Raw genomic sequence first — 21,497 nt, forward strand, 5'->3', positions numbered from 1 at the left:
TCCATTCAGTGCAAGCGCTGATGGGCTCGTGCCTCTCTGTGCATGTTTCCTAGCTCAACCGATGACATTTAAAAGCCTCCACTCAGCACGCCGGCAGCGGTGAGCGCTGTATGGGCCCTTTGGACGCTCGCCGACACAGGAGGGATTGATTTTCTAATGTGCTATAGGGCTGCGGTGGTCTGGAGTGTCATGCCTGCATGCTGTCGAACCGTCACACGTATGACAGGAACACGGGCAGACCGAGTTCATGGGAGTTCGCCTGAGCATGTGGTATCGAGAAAGGGCAGCATGTGCATGTGTGTGTCTGGAAAAAGAGGCAGATACGTTGTGAAGGTGAAGCATTTGGGAGTCAGGTATTTCTTATCGCTCGTTCGCTTTCTCCGTCTCTTCGCCCCTCCTCCCGCAGGCCCCCCGAGGAAGTGACATTCAGGGGATATTGTTACTTAAAATGGCAGCAAATGCAATGCGTCCAGCGCCGTCTGGGTCGCTCTAGGCCATGTGATTTAGCGGTGCGCCAGACTGGATGCCAATCGAGTCGAAAAGCGTCGCCGTAAAAGCCACCCGGCGGATTCACGAATCTCTGACAATTTGGATGTTTAATCAAAACTGATCGCAACTCGACGCCCCAGTTTTGCCATAAAATAGGCAATAAAAAGGCAGAGCGTCGCTCGGTTTGATAGCAGATGGCTAGAATTTTGTGTTGTAGTCCCTGTGTGGGTCACACATGATCTGCGAGCGACTATGGCATAAAACAAACCTCAAGTCCCAAGTCAAGGTCATTTGGTGTCTTCCAGGCGTTTCATTGCAATCAGAAAGCCAAGCCAAGCTATTAGGTATTCATTAGACCGAGCTGTACGAAACGGTATGAACAGATAGAGCGCCAGATATAGTATAGTTTTCATCTGCAAAAAACAATTAAATGAAACGCCAGTAGCATTTTTTAAAACTTTTTATTAGCTTGTCCAGGCTGAATACAATCAAGAATACACAGATATACACACAACCCAAGAAACAAGCTGGTAACTGTAAATAGGTAACAGTTAAAACAGGTTTACTTGATGGTTATAGATTTTTTTATTATTTATAGAATGTATTATTATTATTATTATTATTATTATTATTATTAATAATAACAATAAATGCTGAATTAGATTATTATATTTAAAACCTAAATATACTTTAATATTTAAAAAATCTTTAATACTATTACTATTATTATTAATATAGATTAAATCATATCATAATTAGATTAATAAAATAATTAATAATTTTATTGTTTTATTATATATATATATATATATATATATATATATATATATATATATATATATATATATATATATAATTAATTTAATTATACATATAAATGAGCATGCATACTAGAGCAATGATCGAACTGAAAGATGTACTGAAAGGTCAAAAAAATTGGTAAGAATTGTGCCACATGTTTTTCAGTAAAAAAAACAGCAAACAGATCTCTGGCATCTGAGATATATTTTTAACTATTTCCTCTTGACATGCTGTCTTAAAAATGCAGTATTTGAGGCACAAGATGCTTATAAATATGGCAAGATGTGATGCAATGGTAAAACATGATGTTCTGATGCATATGTACATTGACAAGCAATTTAAAAATAGCACAGAAAGAACTCGTTCTACACTCTGCTGATTGATTTGGAGTATTTAAGCAGGCAAAATGAACATCCCCAGTGACAACCACTACACTAATGACAAAAACATTACCATAGAAACACAACAAACAAATGAAAAACATCATCTTACATTAACCAGGTGTGACATTTCTTATTTTTTGTCCGATCTTGCTCCAAATATCTTTTAATTGGCCGTTTAATTGCCTCTTTTAATGCCGTATTTTCAACATTTGCTTGTCGGTGAAAACCTGCTGTGCCAATATGCTTAAAAAATAAAGGTCCTTTAATAGTATCTGAGGTTCTATAAACAACCTTTACCGTCCATGGAATATGCACACTGCACAAAAGGTTCTTTAAAAAAAGATTTAGATTGCTCAAATGTTTTTGCCACTAAGAAAAAATATTATATTTTGGAACTGACCACAGAAAGGTGCTTTTGGAAACCTGCAATGTTCTGTAGTTGAGGTCATGCTATTTCATGCATTCTGACTTATTTACACTGCTAAAGAGTTGAATTCTCATGCTAAACATGACCAAACTCTACTCTCTACTCTCACTCTACTGCGTTTTAGTTTTAAAACAGCGTTCAGGAATAAAAACGATCCCCATTTACAATCTGTTTATACCACACAACCTAAAATGCATGTCACATGTCAGATTTATTCTTTAAAAACTAACTGGCATCTACAACAAATCAGATTTTTGTGTCTGTTTGTTTAACCGTAGAGTCTCTTTGTTGGTTCGTTCTTTATTTTGATGCATTGCTAGGCTATTGAAACATCAAAATCTTCCAGAATGAAATTTTAGTGAAAATGCTGGCAGCTGCCAATTGTTTCCTAATACGCTGACGAGGAAAGAGTTAAGAGTGTGGTTTGGATGTATAGAAACAGTACACAAAATAAAACGAATCATGATAAACCTCAGTTGCAACTTGCATGCATCTACCAGTGTCTAATGTCACTGGGCGTAGAAACCGAGCAAGTGAAGACCCCCTGCCGGCATCTCGCACCACGTCGTAGAAAGAGCGCCTGTCAAACATGGTGAGGTTTGAACTGATAAAGTGAGTCATCTGTGACGTGCCCCGCAGCGAGCGCAGCTGAGAATACGAGGGCGAGAAACGCAAGGCCCTTCGCTGTCACTCACTTGTTTTGGAAGCCTGTCCATCGTCGCCGATTTGTGACCCGTCCCTCGCCGCCGGTTCGCCGCGATCTATCATCTGTAAAGTGACGATCCTGGCTCGCGATCGGTTGTTATGGCAGCGATGTTGACATGTCTGTCTTCTGTAGTCGAACCCGCTGCGCAATTATCTTTTCTGCATCTGTGCACCTGTGACAACATGTCACTTCCTCTTGCATCTCAGTATGGCCTTTGGCCGTCGAACCCAATACCGGCATAAACGGAGCAACGGGCGAGAGCGATGTAAGAGCGGCTATCGCTCGCACTATATTAAGTTTAATATAGGGTAATCTGATCTGAAAAAGGAGTCGGAGATACCCTCGTACAATCTTCCTCTCGCACCGTGACGCTCAGCGGGAATACCGTCGTGCGGTGCGCCAATTAACAGCGAAGCACTGCTTCCCTCCAGCAGACAAAGCTAATAAAACAAGCTGGTTATAAAAATGAATGAGGAGCCCGTGGAAGAGAAGCAGCACCGACATCCAGACCAAATGCAAACAGCTGTTAAGCGAGTTGACAGAGAAATGCTCTATTAATTTTTGGGAGATGATTTAGCATCAGCTGTCCCTAGCTAAAGGCCGTTGGCGGCGGAGAGGCAAAAACATGGGGAACGGGGGTTATTTGTCAGGTCAGGTTGTTGATCGCTGTCCTAGAACGTTTGTCAAAGGGTCTCAAAACGTGCTTGTGGAAAATAATCTTTCTCTGCGGCTGGAACCTCCAATTTGGAGAATGGAAGAATCGTTTGCTGCTCGGGACACGTGATGTTTCCACATCAGCCTGCTTTCAAAAGCATCTGCACTTGGCCCCCGTGCTAAAAATCCTTTACCTAGTTTGCTGTTACCTGCGACCGGACTTTTAATAAACATAAAAAAATTTGTTTGTAAAAATGCTGAATGCAATATTAGAAATGTATGAGTTATTTTTTGGGGACACTAATTGTAACAATCATAAAAAAATTATAAAAAATTAAATCACCAAATTTTAGCCTGATGTGCTAACATAAACAAGCATTTTAGGGAAAAGACAAGTAAAATGACCAGAACACAGCATGAGGGGTGATGAGAGACATATAATAAAATAAAATAGTAAGATAAAATAAATGGTTTAGGTTGTAGAATGTTACTTGTGTGTAAAATCATTTTTTTAAATGCTTATTTTATTCATTATTTTCTAAATTAATTTAGTTATTTTTTTATTTGCAACCCATTTTTCCCCTGTGGGTTTCATTGGCTACATGACTGTTTATACGTGAGTTGTTGAGTCATTTACAGTTCATTCAATGATTCATTCAGTGACTCATGCTCTCCAAGGCTACATTTATTTAAATACAGTTAAAACAATAATACTACTAATAAAACTTTTAACTTTTCTATTTGGATATAATATTAGATTTAATTATTAAAATCTAATTCATTCCTGTGACGTCAAAGCTGAATTTTCAGCATCATTACTCCAGTCTTCAGTGTCACATGATCCTTCAGAAATCACAATATGCTGATTTGCTGCTCAAGAAACAGTTATTTTTGTTATGTTGAAAACACTTGTGCTGCTTCAAAATATTACCATCTTAACATTATAAACACTTTTCTGTCACTTTTGATCAGGATAGTCATCATTGCAAAAAGAGGACCGCTTGATATCAGTTTCAGTGGTGCAGATGGTAAAAGGTATGGTGATTATATTTTGATGCGATCAACGTAGGTTTGAATCAGTCTTATGACATTTTTTTCTCCATTTTTACATTTTAAATCACATCATAAAAACATTTATATTCAATAATAATGAAGGGAATAATCAAAAAAGTGTTTGGTTATGGTGTGGTTAGGGTAGGTGTAGAGAGGGATTTATTGACTAAAGGGGGTCGACCATTTATTAATTTGTTAATATATATTTTCACTTAGTGTAAATAGCATATCACTAAAAAATTCTGGTATTTTTACCTAGTGTAAATAGAATCCATTGCTATTTGGACTTATGCTAATTTATTTAGTGTAAATAGCATCTAATTGTGAAAATCTTAATTATGTCAAACTTTTGATAGTTTGTGCATTCTATTTATCTATCCATTTAAGAACATTTTTTTCTCTCTGTAAGTTCCTAAATGAGGTATTTGTTGCCTTTCTGACCGTACCGACTGTCTGATATACCACATGCAAGGTGATTAGTCATTGGACAAAACAAAGAAACCCTTCCAAAGGCTTTTTAAAAGACCAGGGCCTGTTAGATATACACAGCGACTCCAGAGATCCACTTACTCCAATGACACCCTCCTGACGGATGGGCTTAGAAGTGAAACTCATCCAGCCTGTTCTCTGATCAGTCATTGATCTGTAATGTAAGACTTGGGCTAAAGGGAGAGGGGGACCACAAATGACCACCTGCCAGTGCTTTGATTCAGGAAGGGACTGGCCAGCTGGCGGCACCCTGAGACACAATCCCCCTTCAGGCCGCGGCCGATCGATAGGACGGGGGGAATGATGGGGCCGTGCGTGATCTCATCAACAGTGGCCCTCACAACTCGCCCTGCCTCCCATTTACAGCCTCGCCAGGCGGCGCCTAAAAATAACCTGCATCTCATCTGCGGATGCTTGCCGACACACACATTCATACGTAGTCTCGGGCTCACAGAAGATGCGAGAGCCAGACCCGACTCCAGGTTCAAAGCTGCTAAGAAGACTTTGTAGTTAGAAGCATTTGCATGACCAAGTTATTAAACATCTGAACATTAAACAGGGCACAACATGAAGAGATTAGGGCCTCAAACTCACTGTTACTGTGTTTTTATAATATTTTTTCATTTTACTTTTTACATAATTTACATTTATGCTGCTTTATATTGATTTAGCATTCAAGGTAGATAGATTTAAATTAATAAATGTAATGAATTTAATAATACTAAATTGCTATATATAATAAAATAATAAAGAATAATTATTTATTATTAATCGAAAATAAAATAGCTTTTGTGTTCTGAATATATTAATTATGTATATATAAATACAAACATATACAATATATATTTTGAATATTATAATACAATTTAAATTATAAACAAATATAAACATGTATGAGTGTGTATTTATGTATACATAAGACATATTTTATTTTGGATATATATATATATATATATATATATATATATATATATATATGACTAGCTACACTGTAGAAACATTTGTTATCAGCTAATTTGATTTAATTCAAGAGAAATTAAAGTTGATTAAAAATCAACAATTGCAACAATGCAAAAAATGCATGGTAAGCCGAACTGACCGCTATTTTCGCCAGTCGTCTGCACATATGTTTTTGGTCTTGCTTGACTGTAAACCTAAAATTAACTACACAACACGTCTTAAATTATTCCCCAGACTCCAGAGTAGTTTTTAAGCATCCCTGCTGACTTTTTCAAAGGAATGACATTGATCTAAGTGTACGAATGCTCACATTATCGGAGCGTGGCTGTTCTGCTGAATGTAGGCTAATGCCTCCTGACACCTTTAAGTAACCATAAAGGCAAAGCTGGCACTCGTGAAATGGATCCTGAAGAGCCCTGTTGACATAAGCATTAATAGGAGCGTGTGCAGTGAGGGACAAAACAATGGCCTCCACTAAAGATGTAAATGTTTCCTCAGAGGACGTTTGTCATCTCCTTGTTGATATATGGACCTGTCCGACTCCAAACACGGCATCCGGCGCAGTCGCATATAATGGCAGAAGAGGATAATGACTTAATTATGCCTGTGCTTATCAAGGAACCTCTGCAAACAGAATATCTTCAGCCCAAGTTTTAGCGAAGATGCTTGCTGCAGCTCGTTTAAAGGTGCTAAAGGTACAGAGTAGCATGCATTTCAGGTCTGATAAACCAGGCGCCGACAATATAGCAGATATGACATAACGCCAATTAAGAAATCACACTCTCGCACAGAGGCCCTGGCATATTTTTACAAGCTGGAGGCAAATGAAGCACTCCAAGTGTTCCTGTCCCTCCTGAGCTGTAGCGCTAATCTTATGCTCACACTTATGGGAGAAAGGCAATGTAATTAGCAATAAACCAGCTCTCTGATGTGTGTGGATCAATCAGCACTAGACCATTTGAAGCTAGTTTTACTGTTGGAGGAAGAAAGTGCTTGCTAAGAATGTGCAATGACTGTTTTTTCTTGCCAATAATGTGACTATTGCAAGCTAAAGCAGGTTCTCCAGTGACATTTAGTTTTACTTCCACAAATGAATAAATATAAATGCAGAAATATATATATATATATATATATATATATATATATATATATATATATATATATATATATATGTATATGTATATGTATATATATTTATATATGTATATATGTATAAAATTTACACACACACATACAGTATATATTTTGATATATTTACATGAGTTTATGTCTATATTTACATTGACATAATTTATATTATACATTTATATATTAACATATGATGATATTGTGAAAATAATATAAACAAAAATTATATATATATAGATATATATAAAGAGAGTTAGTTAGTAATAATACAAAGATTTATTTCAAAATAATGAACTTAATGAGAACCTGATATTGATTCATGAACTGTTCTGGGCTGCATTTCCCAAAAGCATTGTAAGCTTAAGTACATCGTAAACCAATGGAGCTACGATCAACCTAGGCTTACAGTGCTTTTGGGAAACACAGACCTGATCAATTCGGTTTATCCAAGAATCAGACTACACTTGTGCTGTACGTTTCTGATTCACTAGGAATAACCAGTTCAGAAGAATCGATATCACGTTTTTGATTTGCTAATAAATAAAGAAATAAATCAGAAGACGACGACTAAACTAGTCACACTGATTCACACACACAAAAAAAGGGGCTCATAAGAATGACTCGTTCTTGAATCAGACTGCTCTGGTCACCATGTACGTTTCTGATTCACTACTAAGAACCAGCTGATAGTCATTTAGGTGCAGTGAGCTGTTGATAACCGACTGCAAGCTCAGCTGACTTCTGCTACCACGTCTTTGCAGTGTTTCAGGCAGTTCAGCACAATACAGTCACAGTGCCAATATAGTGGGTTAAAAACCCCGGGTTAGAGGTCACAGCATGGGTACAGAGCCCCGGTCAGACGCTCGATCAGCAAAACCATGTCAGGCGTGCGATGGCGCTTTGTGCGCTCCGCAACCTCGCACCTCGCCAGTGTTCGTCGCATGCGTCAGGGCCTTTGTCACTCTAATTGTCAGAGGAAGTTCATTTGAATATGAATTAGTGTTGACATTTTCCCTCGCAATGATTCGAGTGGAAGCTAAAAGGGAGTAGGCGCTTCGCTATCAGCATGTCGTATTAATCCACAAAAAATTGTGCGAGGGCTAAATCGGGATTTACAAAAGAAGAAACATTAGCGGTGGTGCCTCGAAAAAGTCAATCCAATATATTTTTTCCATTGATTCGAATGCTTGAACCATGCAGCGATGCTTCTTGAAGGAAAATAAAGGACGGGGTGCCAGAGATAATCCCAGCGACAATGCCAAAGCGCCGTACGGGATCCACTATCTAGCTTTAACAGGATTTGGTTGTTTATGTGTTTACGGCTTGCCTTACGGGCCGCAGTCTGCCAATGCAAACTAATCTTATCAAGATCCACCAATTTTCATTAAAGCACTCATAGAGCATTAAGTCTCAGCGTGAATCCATTGATAGCAGGGGAGAGAAGGGGGTGTTGCTCGTTTTAACTGAGGGTTAACAGCTTGTTACCATACAAGGGGCGGCTGTCTGCCCTGAGGATGGGACGACCTGTTGTGGCACGAGGCAGCGGGCCTAATCCTCATAATGAGAGCCACAAAGACAGAAGCATTAAAGCATGGAGCAAAATAAGGATAATGGGTGAAAAAAAAACTAGGCGGCATTGCTTAATGAGCTGACGGGAAATGTTTTTATGAAAACTTGATGTGCGGATCTATGATCACAAGTCAGCTTTAACAATGTAAACAACACATTCCAACCCAATTTTCCTAAATCGGAGACGGCAGATAGCACGGTGCTCTGACATGTTGCATGGCGGCGATTATTAGGGATAGAATCGTGAATAATGATTTAGATTCATTAAAGGTTCTATTGATGGTGGTGTTATGCTTCTACAGAGAAGGTGTTACAACTATTTTGCTACCAAGAAATAAAATTTTTAATTTAATAAATTGATGAGAAAATACAGCCTATACAGCCTAAATTAACTCCAGATATTGACCTTAATATTAAACAATAATACAAAAAACTAATATATATATATATATATATATATATATATATATATATATATATATATATATATATATATATATAGATTTTGTTAAATATATGATTTAACAAAATGACTTTTTTTCATGATTTTAACACTGTAAAAATATATTTCATAGTTGTAATGAAAATGTTATATTAAATCAATGTGTAAATTGCTCTTTGTAATTTAAAATAAAATAGCAAATAAAATCCAACATAATTTTACCCCCAATGTACAGTAAAATTTATTTAAAAAGTAGTATTTGATTTGATGATTTTGTCTCATTTGTCATCATTAAGTTGTTTTTTCAGCACTGTATGGCTTCCGACCACCCTGCTCATTAAACATTAGCATCAGCCATTAAAAACCCATACTAGTCAACCACTACTCATTATCTGATCCTATCCTTTCTTCCGCTGTCCCATAAAGACTAAACGCCCATTACTGTAAAAGACGGTGCAAATTCTGAGAAACCGGCTTCATATCTTACCTGCACGAGTCAGGACGCATCCAGATTAACTGTGTAGCCCAAATTTCGAGTGAGAAATTGACAACTGCACCCCCTCTATCAGCACGAACCATGGTACCATCATGAAGATTCTCCCTGGTGTCCTACTCTCTCCTCCTTTTGATTTGCATTACAAAGGGCAGGATCAAAGGGCTCGGGTTGGGTAAGCTGGCAGTGAACATCCCTCTACAGCGAGCCATTGTGTTGTTATGCAGCGCACATTCGACACAGTGCAACAGGCCTGGTGTGGGGAGATTCCCAGCGCTGCTCTGATGCATCCGATGCGGCTTTTAGTTTTGGCCAGTTTCTGACCAAAAGGCAATGGGATTTTTGGCTTGTACTGTGGTGATTGCGCAAAATTCTTTGGTGGTTTGCTTGCATGTGAGTCTTAAATATCTCAGTAACTCTAGTAGCAAGAAACGATCGTTATTTCTAAAACTGAAAGCTGCTCTGTCTGTGTGGGTTATGATATCGGAGGAGGTGAACAGAGAAGTCTCAGCTTAAATAAAAGCTGATTTTACATTCAAATCAACAGCATTTTTATCTATGTAGGTGAACATAATGCCTTTTTCTAATAAGGTACTCTCAATGTGGAATCTCCACGGTATTAGTATTAAAGTTTGAGACATGATACATTTGAAAGACTTCAATTCCAAGATAAGACTAATGTATGACAAAAATAAATGAATAAATAAATAAAATTTGCAGTTAAAAGTGACACTTGACAAAACAATATATATATATATATATATATATATATATATATATATATATATATATATATATATATATATATATATATATATATATATATATATTTATATATATTATATATTATATATTATATTATATTATATTATATATATATATATAAATAATATTTCTTTAAAAAATATATATTAAAAATAAAATCATAAACTGGCGTAGTGGTGCTCAAAATTCAGTTTTGCATCCCAGGAATAAATGACATGTTAAAATATATTAAAATAGAAAACACTAATATTTAAAAAAAAATGTTTAAGGTGACTCTAGCAAAAAGCTTTTACATTAACCTTAAAAGACTTCCAAATTGCGGAAAGTCCTCCATTAAATCCTCCACAAATTAAATGCACTGTAACATTTTTATGGCCCCTGAACTTCAAAAGGTGTTTTGGGGACACATCCATTGTGATCCTGATGTATAATTCCTAGTGAAACTGGCCACATTTTGGGCAATTTAAGATTTTTACAGTTGCTTAACAGAATCTATCTATCTTTTTCTATATCTACAGATATCCTTGACAGCAATGATTCATTGAGAGCATCTTCACACACACACACCTAGCCACAAATGCAAACAAATTCCTTTCTCCTCAGTTTTTCGATCTATCACATACTTATATGATGGAAGTGTTGCTGTAGGTTCACTCTGACCATCGAAAAACACACGCAACGGTATGAAAATGAACAAATCCGCTGAGCCATCTGCAAGCAGACGCACCTCAAGGAAGCGCAGAGCTGCCGTTTTCATATTCCCTCCATCTCAGGGAAGCGCGACAGCCCCCGCCTTCCCTTCCGCGGCGAGTTCATTGAGTTCAGTCCATTAAGGCAGAGCTGCTATAGCCTACTTACTGTGGCCATTTTGAGTTATCGCAAATAATTTACAGCCAACTTTTGAATTGTCTTTAGAGTGGACCGAAGATGCAAGATGGAGTCCAGACTTCTCAAGACTCCCACTCTCGGACCCGTTTACTCATGCTGACCCTTCGCTGTTACGGTATGCGATTAACATGCCTGCTAATGGAGGACGGTGAGTCACGCTTTTCGCATGGCAACGTTAGCCTATTGTTCTCGAGGCACGTGGGTAATGTTTCAACCTCCGAGGAATGAATACGAGAGTCCGAGCCAAGAGCGAAAGCGAAACCTTGGGATTTGTGATGGGGAGGATGATCTTTTCACACCTGCTTAAGTTTGCGGCTCCACATGTGCTGTGATTCAAATGACTCATAATTGGATTAATTAGAAGTAGATGATTAAATACCAAAAGGCCCAGAGCATGAAGCCATTTAAAGAGCTGGAGAAATAGATACTGTATGTTTGGAATTGTTAATGCTTTTAAAAGGCATCTGTATGTTCACACACAAAAATAAATGAAAGAATAACAATAACAACGTTTTTGTTTTTCATTTCAAATGAACACTGCTAAACATATGTAAATGAGTACACGCAAACTAACTTAAAGATGGTCTCATTTCAACTATTACTCACTCCCACAGGTATTTCTAGCAATGCATCCCAAAATAACTTCCGACCCAAATAGCTCTCCCATGCTAAAACAAAGACAAACCTCCTTATGCCACAAGAACTGGTGAGTCTGTACAGGCTCTTCTAAAGAATAATTGGGAGAACCGCTTCTGTTAAGAAGAATGAAAATATAAAGATTATATGCACATATTTGATAGATGTAACTGATTTTTAACTTTAATTTTGGAAATGTGATTTATGAATATACTGTATATTGATGCATTGACTTTCATTTTAGTTCTTATTGGTTGAAAAGTGCATTAATATGGATCCAAAGCAGTTTAAAGGAACTACGTGTAAGTTTTCGCCGCTAGAGGTCCCATTTTCAAAACAATAACAAAGGCGAAATTCGATGACGTTGGGGAATGTCGCTTTCACAAATCATGCTCACGGAAGCAAAAACTAAATTATACTTATTTAACCACCTAATCATCTGTACATCACTATTACTTAAAATAAATAAATAATATATATTTGCTCACCTGCCTATCAAAACATATGCAAGTCTCTTTAGTCCGAAGCTCTAGCCATTTCGGAAAAACCACGCTGTAATTTATTTTACTTTTATTTCTGTGTTTGTTCCAATACCAATAATTGGATTCTTGTCTCAGCTGGTTAACGTCTACGTTTTTCGGATTTCCCGTAATTTGCAAATGAATTTTATATAATATTATGTGTCGTTCTTCTTTCTGTTGACTTGAGATAATCAGAATCGTTACATTCTATTAAAAGACTTTGTTTGTAATTGTAAAATAAAAAATAAAACAAACTAAATCCACAAATACAGCCTAAAAAAGCCCTTTTCTACATGATCAAACTGACAATTTTCACTAGCAGACAACAAACATGCTTACTAACATCAATGATTTGCTTAGCTTTAAATATTAATAACCAGTGCCTCATTCAATCTTTTTCAAGTTTCTTTTTTTTTTTGTGGGTATATTATTAAGATACAAAACAAGCTGCCAATGTTGTGCAACCTTGACATGAACCAATTCAGCTTGACTGATATTCGTCCAAATTTGGACAGTGCTTTGCCAGCCTTCCTTTCACTTCCTCCAGTGAGCAGCAACTGCAAAGCAGTCAGAAAGAAAGAGCTTGTTTGCATGCTTCAGCATAAGGGATGGGGTGGTGGTGAGACTGGGTATTGCTGTATCCAGGTGTTACAATGCAGGCCAGTACTGGAGCCAGGCCAGGTCATGTGGAACTCAGACAACGGTAACTTGGAGCATATGGAAATACAGCTGGCTTTGCATATATGCCACGGCTGAGTAAGTTGCATGCGCACACACACGCGCCACAGACACCGAGGCAGTAGAGGTGCTGAGCTCAGCAATGTTTTGTGGAGAAATCCCTCATCTGACACTCAAATGCATGCAAAAATGCACACTTGCATGGCGCATGCATACGGCATGATGGTCTTTTGTATGCGCTTGAAAAACGTTACATGTTATAATATGCAGTGGTCTCATTATTGTAGCAGTTAAGCAATGCGTGCTTTCGTGCATACTTGACTCAAAATCAAACACAAAAAAAGATGACTTTCTCTCCTTTGCAAAACAGTGTCCAATTGGTCTCTCTGTGCAGCAATAGATGGAGTGATTGATTGAAGCTTGCATAAACCTTGATAAACAACGCCTCTTGTCGCTTTAAGTTTCATGACCCATTTTGAGGCTGAATCGTTGCCGGCGGTGATTGATGGCTTCAAATGAAAAAAGAGAAGAAAAGCGATGGGATGTTTACAGAGAGAACATTGTCCTTCATTGTATCTCTCAAGGTCTGTTGGAAGACTTTCTCCGGAGGTATCGCGGGAGACGCTGGCTGCGAGATTCCATGCATACAGTGACCGATGAGGAGAACGACGCCAAAACAAACAAGTTCGATAGCTGTAACAAAACACTGTTCCTTAGCAACGAGTTTCTTTAGTAAATCTGCTGTCAGTGGCAAACAATGTGATTAAAAATGAGGGACCGTTCCAGGTCGGACAGAGCAAGAGGAGTCATCACAATAAGATCCTTTTTTTCATAATTGAAGGTTTCACTAAGTCAAATATAGTTAAGTCACTATGTGTCAAATATAGACCCCAAATAAACACTTTAGAACATCTTGCCAAGGCTTTATTCATTTGATTAAAAAATACAGTAAAAACTGTAATATTGTAATGATAAAGCTGAATTTTGAGAATCATTTCTCCAGTCTTCAGTTTAACATGATTTTTCAGAAATCATTTTAATATGCTGATTTGCTGCTCAAGAAACACTTTTAATTATTAATACTTTTGTGGAAACAGCGGTGCATCCTTTAGGATTTTTGATGAATCGAAAGTTCTAAAGAAACAGCAATTATTTAAAAATTGTCACTTTTGATCAATTGAACTAATCCTTTCTGAAGTATTCTGACCCCAAACTTTTGAACGGTAGTGTGTATTAAAAGTAACTAGGGTCAATTTGGATTCCACGTTGACTTGAAAAGACTAATCTTCCTGAAACTTTCCACATGAAGGTGAGACTATTTGCATTTCTTATGCACGTTATTGCCGGTCCAATCATTCCCTGCCCTGCGCCGCCTTGTAAAAGTTTTACATTCTATCTTAAATGAGGGAAAAATCGCTGTCAAGCTGCGCGCAAAAGTGAAAAAAGCACTCAGTTCTACTCGGCCTGTTAATCAAAGCCTTGAGTGCCAGCGCTGTGTCTCCCGTCTGCGCTAGATTCGGGACTCATACATAAAGATGCTCCACTTCACTCCTTTTCCCCCGCTCCACAGCTCTGGGTGCTGACACTTACTCCAGAGGCCTTCGACAAATGAGTGCACCATCTCCCGTCTCCTCTTTCATCAGACGCTAACCTTTTCATCACCCTTCAATGTGGCAGCCATCATGGGCAATCATCTGGCCCCAGTCAGATTAATGATCTCAGCGCCTAGAGTGGGTTGCCTACTCACTGCTGTAGTGCAGGAGTCTAATTGGATTGCTAGGGGTCAGCTTGAGTATTGTTACAGGGTGACCCTGACAGTTGCACTTGAGCTTGGCAGTGGGAAGACTGTTGTTATTGTTAAGATAAGAGTCATATGCGACAACATAATGCAAGTGCATGCGAGTTTTTGATGCAAAGGACGGGTGAAGAGTGTTGGATGCTCTGGCAAAAATGTCACCGGTGATGGCGGAGCCGTTAAAAGACATTAAAACATTCTAGGGTTAAAAACAAAATTTATGTCACAAGCTTGCAAAACTGCCTACCGAGTATTATGACCGGGTAAGACGGGTGCTGCACAATCACTGAATTATCAGACAACGGTGAGCAAGAGCTCATGCAAGAGCGGAATGCAACCACATTCTTAAGTAATCTTGAGAAAGCGCCATATGTCTGCTTCGCGGGAGTCAGGACTACTGATGAAACAGGCTCTGTTTTTTATACCTGAAATCCACCCGCAGAAGAGAACCTGTCAGAAGGTACAGCGAGACATCTCGGCCGAGGCACTAATGATATCTCTGCATATTTAAAGACGCTTCACCTCTTATAAGGTTCCCACGTCGGGCCCATTTCTCGCTCGACTCGACTGTCTTAAAGCAGTAGCCATGCGCTCTGCATGACAACTATATTGCAATAACTCCCAGAATTGACTCATGCGATGGAGAGCGCTATCGCTTTGTCATTTTCAATTACTGATGCTTGTCAGTAGCAATGGGATCAGTGCACTGATGTTATCTCAAGCAACCAGATCATTTCAGCTCCATTACACGGCGTGTTATCCAAAAATCTGTCGCTGGTTTCGATGATAAATGAGGACTGTGATGTAGTTAATATGAGCCAGCACATCTGATAATGTAGAGGACTCAATCTCAGGGCCGTGCAATCAAGCGAAAAGTGTGAATGGAATCTCTAAAGGGTGCGAATGGACCCAATTACGGATTCATATTGGTTCGGAATAAGAGCTGGCTAATAGTGTCTCAACAACATTAGGCGCTTGTGGATGCTCTTTTGCGTAACATTTTAGGATTGAAAACAAGGCAGCCCGAGGACAGCCTCGTTTTCTTCTCCAAGGAAGCCACATGCACTAAACAACTAGTCCATAAATTATTCTTAAGAGGAAGAGCTCTGTGTATTTTACTAAATGATCCATATGGTCTGACTCCCAGCATGAAGACGTGGCCTACGGAGCCGTGTGATCCGGAAACCTCTTTAAGATTTCACGGTGATGTGGCTGGGTTTGGTTCTCTCCGGCGGGCCGACTTGCACACTGTAAGAAGGCAGCTGTGGCGCTGAGAGAATTACATAACACACATTTCAGCAGTCATCGCCTACGGTAATGGGAATCCGCTCAGATCCATGGGCCTAAATGAGGAGGTGGATATGTGAGAGCTTGGGGCCAATGCCTGGACTGGCCCAAACTTGGGTCGAAAATGGTTTTGTGGCATGCAAAACTCAGTTTCAATGCAACCAATGAATGGGAAAGCATATGGAAATATGGTTTCATCTTTTCGGTCTCCTTTTCTTTCCGGATTCTCGGCAGCCAGGGTTTCAGAGTGGCAGAGACTGCAGCACAGAATATGCATGCTTGGCACTTTTGCTCAATGCCTCCTGTCAATCCTCATAAGCATGCAACTACAGGAGCTGGTCTGCAGTTTGGGACATGAGGCTGTGATATAGGATCAATTTCAGAGAAACATGGCATGTTTTTTTTGGTCGTTTTGCATTGAGGTTTGCCAACAGTTAAAAAAAAAGCAGGTGCAGAAACATTTTCCACTCAGAACTTACTAGCAAATTTAACAAGGAAACAGCAAACGCTGAATTAAACATCAAAAATTTGTACATGAAATAACTTGAAAAAGCTACCACAATTAAAAATTAAAATAAGACTTTATGTATGAGTCACTGAATCATTTACTCACCCTTTTCATTCAAAAAAGCGATTGTTTCTAGTCATTTTTCTTGGCAGAGTGATGAAGAGACTGTTACTTGTTTTTTGGAGGGGGGTGGTTACATTAAAGTTTGGCTAAGCTGAGGAAACAATCAATTTTCATTAGGAAATTATTAGTAAAAAAAAAAAAAAAAAAACACAAAGAAGCGTCGATTAACAAAAAATCTGAAATAGAATATTGAACATAGCCTATATTGAATACGCCTACATCGTTTATTGTAAAATATACTATAACACTCGTTATTTACAACTTTGAAAAATCATTTTGGGACGTATGGGTTAAACTGGGTTGGTTTATTCTTAGACTTTCTCCCAACTTTTCCTTGGGGCATTTAGTCAAGAAAGCAACGTAATGACTTTAGAGAAGCGTTCCTGTAAGTAGTTGACACTGTGAAACACACAATGTGCTGCCGTAGCACAGTGCATTAGGCTCTTTGGAGAGTCATTACAGTATCAGTTACAGAGTTTGCCCTGGCCTGAGGCTGCAAGAGAAAAGCGTCTGTGTTGGATCAGAGCGCGCAAAAATCCAAAACTACAAAAACATTTTCTTAACCACATCCTGATTACAATCCGACATGGAAATACAAGAGCCTCTTAAAACGAAGGGGTCAAACATCCTTTCTGTGATTATAGTATTAACACATAAATTAAATGTAGTAAAGAGCTTTTCAAAGAACTAAAAGTGTAATTTTCCTTTTGCGCTTGTCAGTCAGACTTCTAATGCTTATTAGTAGTTCATTGCTTGCCATATGACAAATCGTGTAAGAACAGCTGGGAAGCACCATTAACTAGAGCCATTAAATGACTGAAACCTCATGCTGTGGGAAAAGTACTATTTTTGATATCTACGTTCATTAACATTTTTCCTTAATCTCATAAAGCAATGCTACTTATCAGAGCTGGGTAATGTGCAGTGGTGTGCTAATAGTGGGCAGGACTATTTAACATTATGTGAAAAACGGGACATAACAGAGCAATTAAAACTCACAGCGTTGAGTGTACTGTTTGAGTTTTTGCACTGATGTTAGAATTATCATTTTATGAACGATCTTATTTTTAGAGCTGTCAAATAATTAATCACGATTAACTGCATCAAAAATAAAAGTCTTTTTGCATAATGTATGTATTTACATGTATTTGCATGTATATATTTATATTCATATAAATTATGTCATAGAAATATATTTAATATATGCATGCATGTGTGTGTGTATTTATACACAAACATTATGTAAACAAAAATGTTTTTTTAGGATACAATTAATCAGGATTAATTATTCGAGAGCACTACTTATCTTTTAGTTTTGAGTTTTGTTAAATAAGGTATTTAATTTACTGGATTTTCCAAAAAAGTTTCCACTCACAAATTAACAATTTAAATAAATACTAATTTGTTTTAATAGTTACAGTTACATTGATTCACTAGTAGAAGGTGACAAGTGACGGTATGAGTGAGTCATTGAGTCATTCATTCAAATGATTTGTTTAAAAAGAGGTTTGGTTGAGTCAATGAATCATTCACCCAACTAATTTGTTCAAAAACACTACTGTGTGTTGCAACTGTTCTGCAGCGGCTTTGTTCTATTTTTGTCTGACAAAAACGAAACACTGTCAATATTGTGTCTAAAATGGAGCTCATTATTACATTCTCCTTTACTGAACTGCTGTATAAGAGCAATAACGCACTTTTGAATTTGTATGTTATTTGGTATGTTATTGTTTCCCAAGATTCTGGTCATATCATCCATCTCTAATACTTATTATTTTGGTTAAACAGTGGGAAACATCTCATAAAGGCATTCTTTTCCTTGTCCCGCATGCACCACAACATGTTATTGCAGCTGCAAGCAAGATTTCAGTACCAAGTCTAAAAATATCAGACAGTTGAAATGAAAGCAATGAGAACAAAAGACATTTCAAGTTCCCTTAAGTCCCAAAATAGATGTTACGAGACAAAAGCACTCCAGAATAGTCTGATGTGCCACTGTATCCCATGAGTTCCAGAGTGGTCATTCGGTTTCGATGGGAACAGACGCCATTCTATTCTCTGTTCCAATATTGCAGTTACCCTTCTCCACAGGAGTAGGTGAGTCACACTGAAAGCCTCTTCAAGGTGAGATTTTTTTGGATATCCTCTGTCATGGCTATAGGGCATGTGATGGTTGATGGAGTGGCTTCGGGCAAGAAACTTTTGTTCTATATTGAATCTTGCAACTACACAATCCCTCTTCAACACTTTTCAATAGCTTCTCGCTTGACATAGCTGGATACTTGAGCTGCACATTAAAAAAAATTAAAAATGAATTGGATTTTTCTAGCAATATCATATTTATGACCTGGAATGGCTCCTGGGGTCTTCAAGTGCAACGTGTCAATATGATGACTGACATTTCACTTAGCTAAAGTCAGGATGTTTTTACCGAGTCTCACACATCATCGCCATCCGCATTCAGTCAGTTCTAAAAACAACCAGAAGCTTAACCTGAGGTGAAAAGCTGCAACGTCTAGAGAATAAGTAGTCTTGTAGGCCTATCAAAGCTTGGAAGAAGGTCTCCACTGTTCTGGCCTATTTCTTTCCACTTACTCGAGATTACACGGTTTGTGAGCAATATTCACTGCTCTAGAGGAAGAAGTCTGGCCTTTAGGATCACTTAGCACTATAGAGCACCAAGGGCACGGGAGCTCTATTGAGGTCAAATGTCAGTGTTTGAGCATTTCTTATTCATACAAACCATTGTCAAGTCAATAGCAAAGCCAATCACCGGCTTTCAAGCTCCAACACACACTTTCTACTATACCAATACACACCGCAGACACATCGTTGAACTTTCTTCTAGATTGGATATTTAACTTATTTTTAAGTCCGCATTTTGGTTGCTGTAAATGCAATTCAACAGTTTTAATAACGTTTAGGTTCTTTGCATTTCGCTTAACGGTCCTGATAAGTGGATTTTTAAAAGTACTCATTTGAATTATTATCATGCATGTGCATTAGCGCATGACATTTTAAGACACTCTTGCATATATCCATTCTTAAAATTACCAATACTGCATGGCCATCTATCAAAACTCAAGGTTAGAGACACGATGACCAAATAATCCAACCAAAAAAAAAAAAACATAATGCCAAAGAAGCCCTATTGCATGCGCATGCTTTCAGTTCTCATGTTGAGAAAAAAAGCATGGCAGTGCAATCACAACCCATAGGTTAATAAAAAATGGCCGAGCAATCTAAAAATCAATGCACGTTGAGGAGGGAATGCACCGGCATCAATGGATGGACCACGCGTTGCCCCTTCAGCACTGCGGAGAGCTCAACTCTGCGCAAAGCATGCCTCCATCCGTGCGCCCGCGACGCACCACAGTCATTACTCACATGTGCACGGTGCAAACCAATTCTGTTCTCTAAATGGATTTCATAAATCTCAAATCGTTACCAATGCACGCCGGTGCATAAACCAGCGTCCATGTGGATGTCAGTGTGCTTTGTCCACGCGCCGCATGGCTCCGTACTCGTGAATAAGAAAAGTGGCATTTACATGAAAATGAGTTGATTATGCATATGATTCTTCACAGTTGCATAGATGTTGGCGCTGTATACTTCTGTCATGCACGTTTAACTGCCAGACACATCATGAGTCAATCACGCGCGTGCATTTATATATAATGCAGTAGAGTCGAGAGTCTGTGCAATGCCGATGGGACTGAAAAAACACTGATAGGACAGATGTATATCTATTATTTAAAGAGCCTCTGTTTGTATTATTCAGATCTTAATTTCCCAGCATGTTTAGCTACATTGCACTTGGTCGCAAGAAGTATGCGGTATGGCATCAAAACATCAACACATTTCAACCACATGGTATTTTTAAATGCGTATGCAATAGTATGCAGAGTTGCAATTAATGTTGTTTGTCGCGTCTTTACAAGTTGCGCGCACACGCAGGAGCGCACTGACAAGCGAAAAAAAAAAAGTTGGATAAATTGCAAAAACAGAAATAAAAGCAATTCACCTGCTGCCAGTTTTCCTCCAGAGACGGCATCGCGGAGAAGTAGCCAGTGTCATGAACAAGTTGAAGTTCTTGAAAAATACTGTAATTGGCCAGAACATCCATGTTTGTGCAGCTAAACGGTGCGTTAGAGAGACTTTGATTCTCTGCGCGAGGAATCCGCGTTCGCTTCAGCGCGAGCGACTGAAACATTCAGATCAATCGCGAAATCCGAAACGTTTCAGTTCACTATGGATACTAAAATGTGTTTAAAAGTAAAGGATCCATCCATGCAGGTTTGTTTTCTTTCCTCACAATGTTTCTGGAAGGGGAGCAGCGGGAGCACAGTAGCGCACAGGTTACTGTGTCAGTCAGTGTGTGGAGCCAGCGTAGAGTCTGCGGATGCCCGCGAATCGAGGGGGCGTGTTTTTCCGTCAATCAACTTCGTGCGTAACCATATAAGGAAAAAAGGGACGAAAACTTTGGTGGTGATTCAGAAAGGCGCAGCTAAATTCGCGTAGTGGGAGGGGTTAGAAACTGTAGTGCATCTCCGATTGGTTCTCCGAATTGTCACTCACAACATATATGCCTTTGAAAGCGGAGCTATTTTTAGACCGCTATATAACGTGCGAATCAGCGTTCGAGCCTCATTCGAAGCTAGAGCTTCCAGAGAGCTACAACGTGGTGGTTTGGGTCTGCTCA

At 38.5% G+C, this 21,497-nt stretch overlaps 1 protein-coding gene across 1 annotated transcript in view; it reads right to left on the reverse strand.

The window, feature by feature from the left end:
• The window catches only part of klf7a (Kruppel-like factor 7a), a 36,888-nt gene extending 15,701 nt beyond the window's left edge, over window positions 1-21,187 (reverse strand). The window contains exon 1 of the mRNA XM_043240720.1: window positions 20,820-21,187. Coding sequence (XP_043096655.1) covers window positions 20,820-21,008 — 189 coding nt within the window. The 5' untranslated portion in view covers window positions 21,009-21,187. The remainder of the gene's footprint in view (window positions 1-20,819) is intronic.
• Between the last annotated feature and the right edge of the window lie 310 nt (window positions 21,188-21,497).

Source organism: Puntigrus tetrazona, chromosome 1, assembly GCF_018831695.1.
Source record: "Puntigrus tetrazona isolate hp1 chromosome 1, ASM1883169v1, whole genome shotgun sequence".
Lineage (NCBI taxonomy): Eukaryota > Metazoa > Chordata > Actinopteri > Cypriniformes > Cyprinidae > Puntigrus > Puntigrus tetrazona.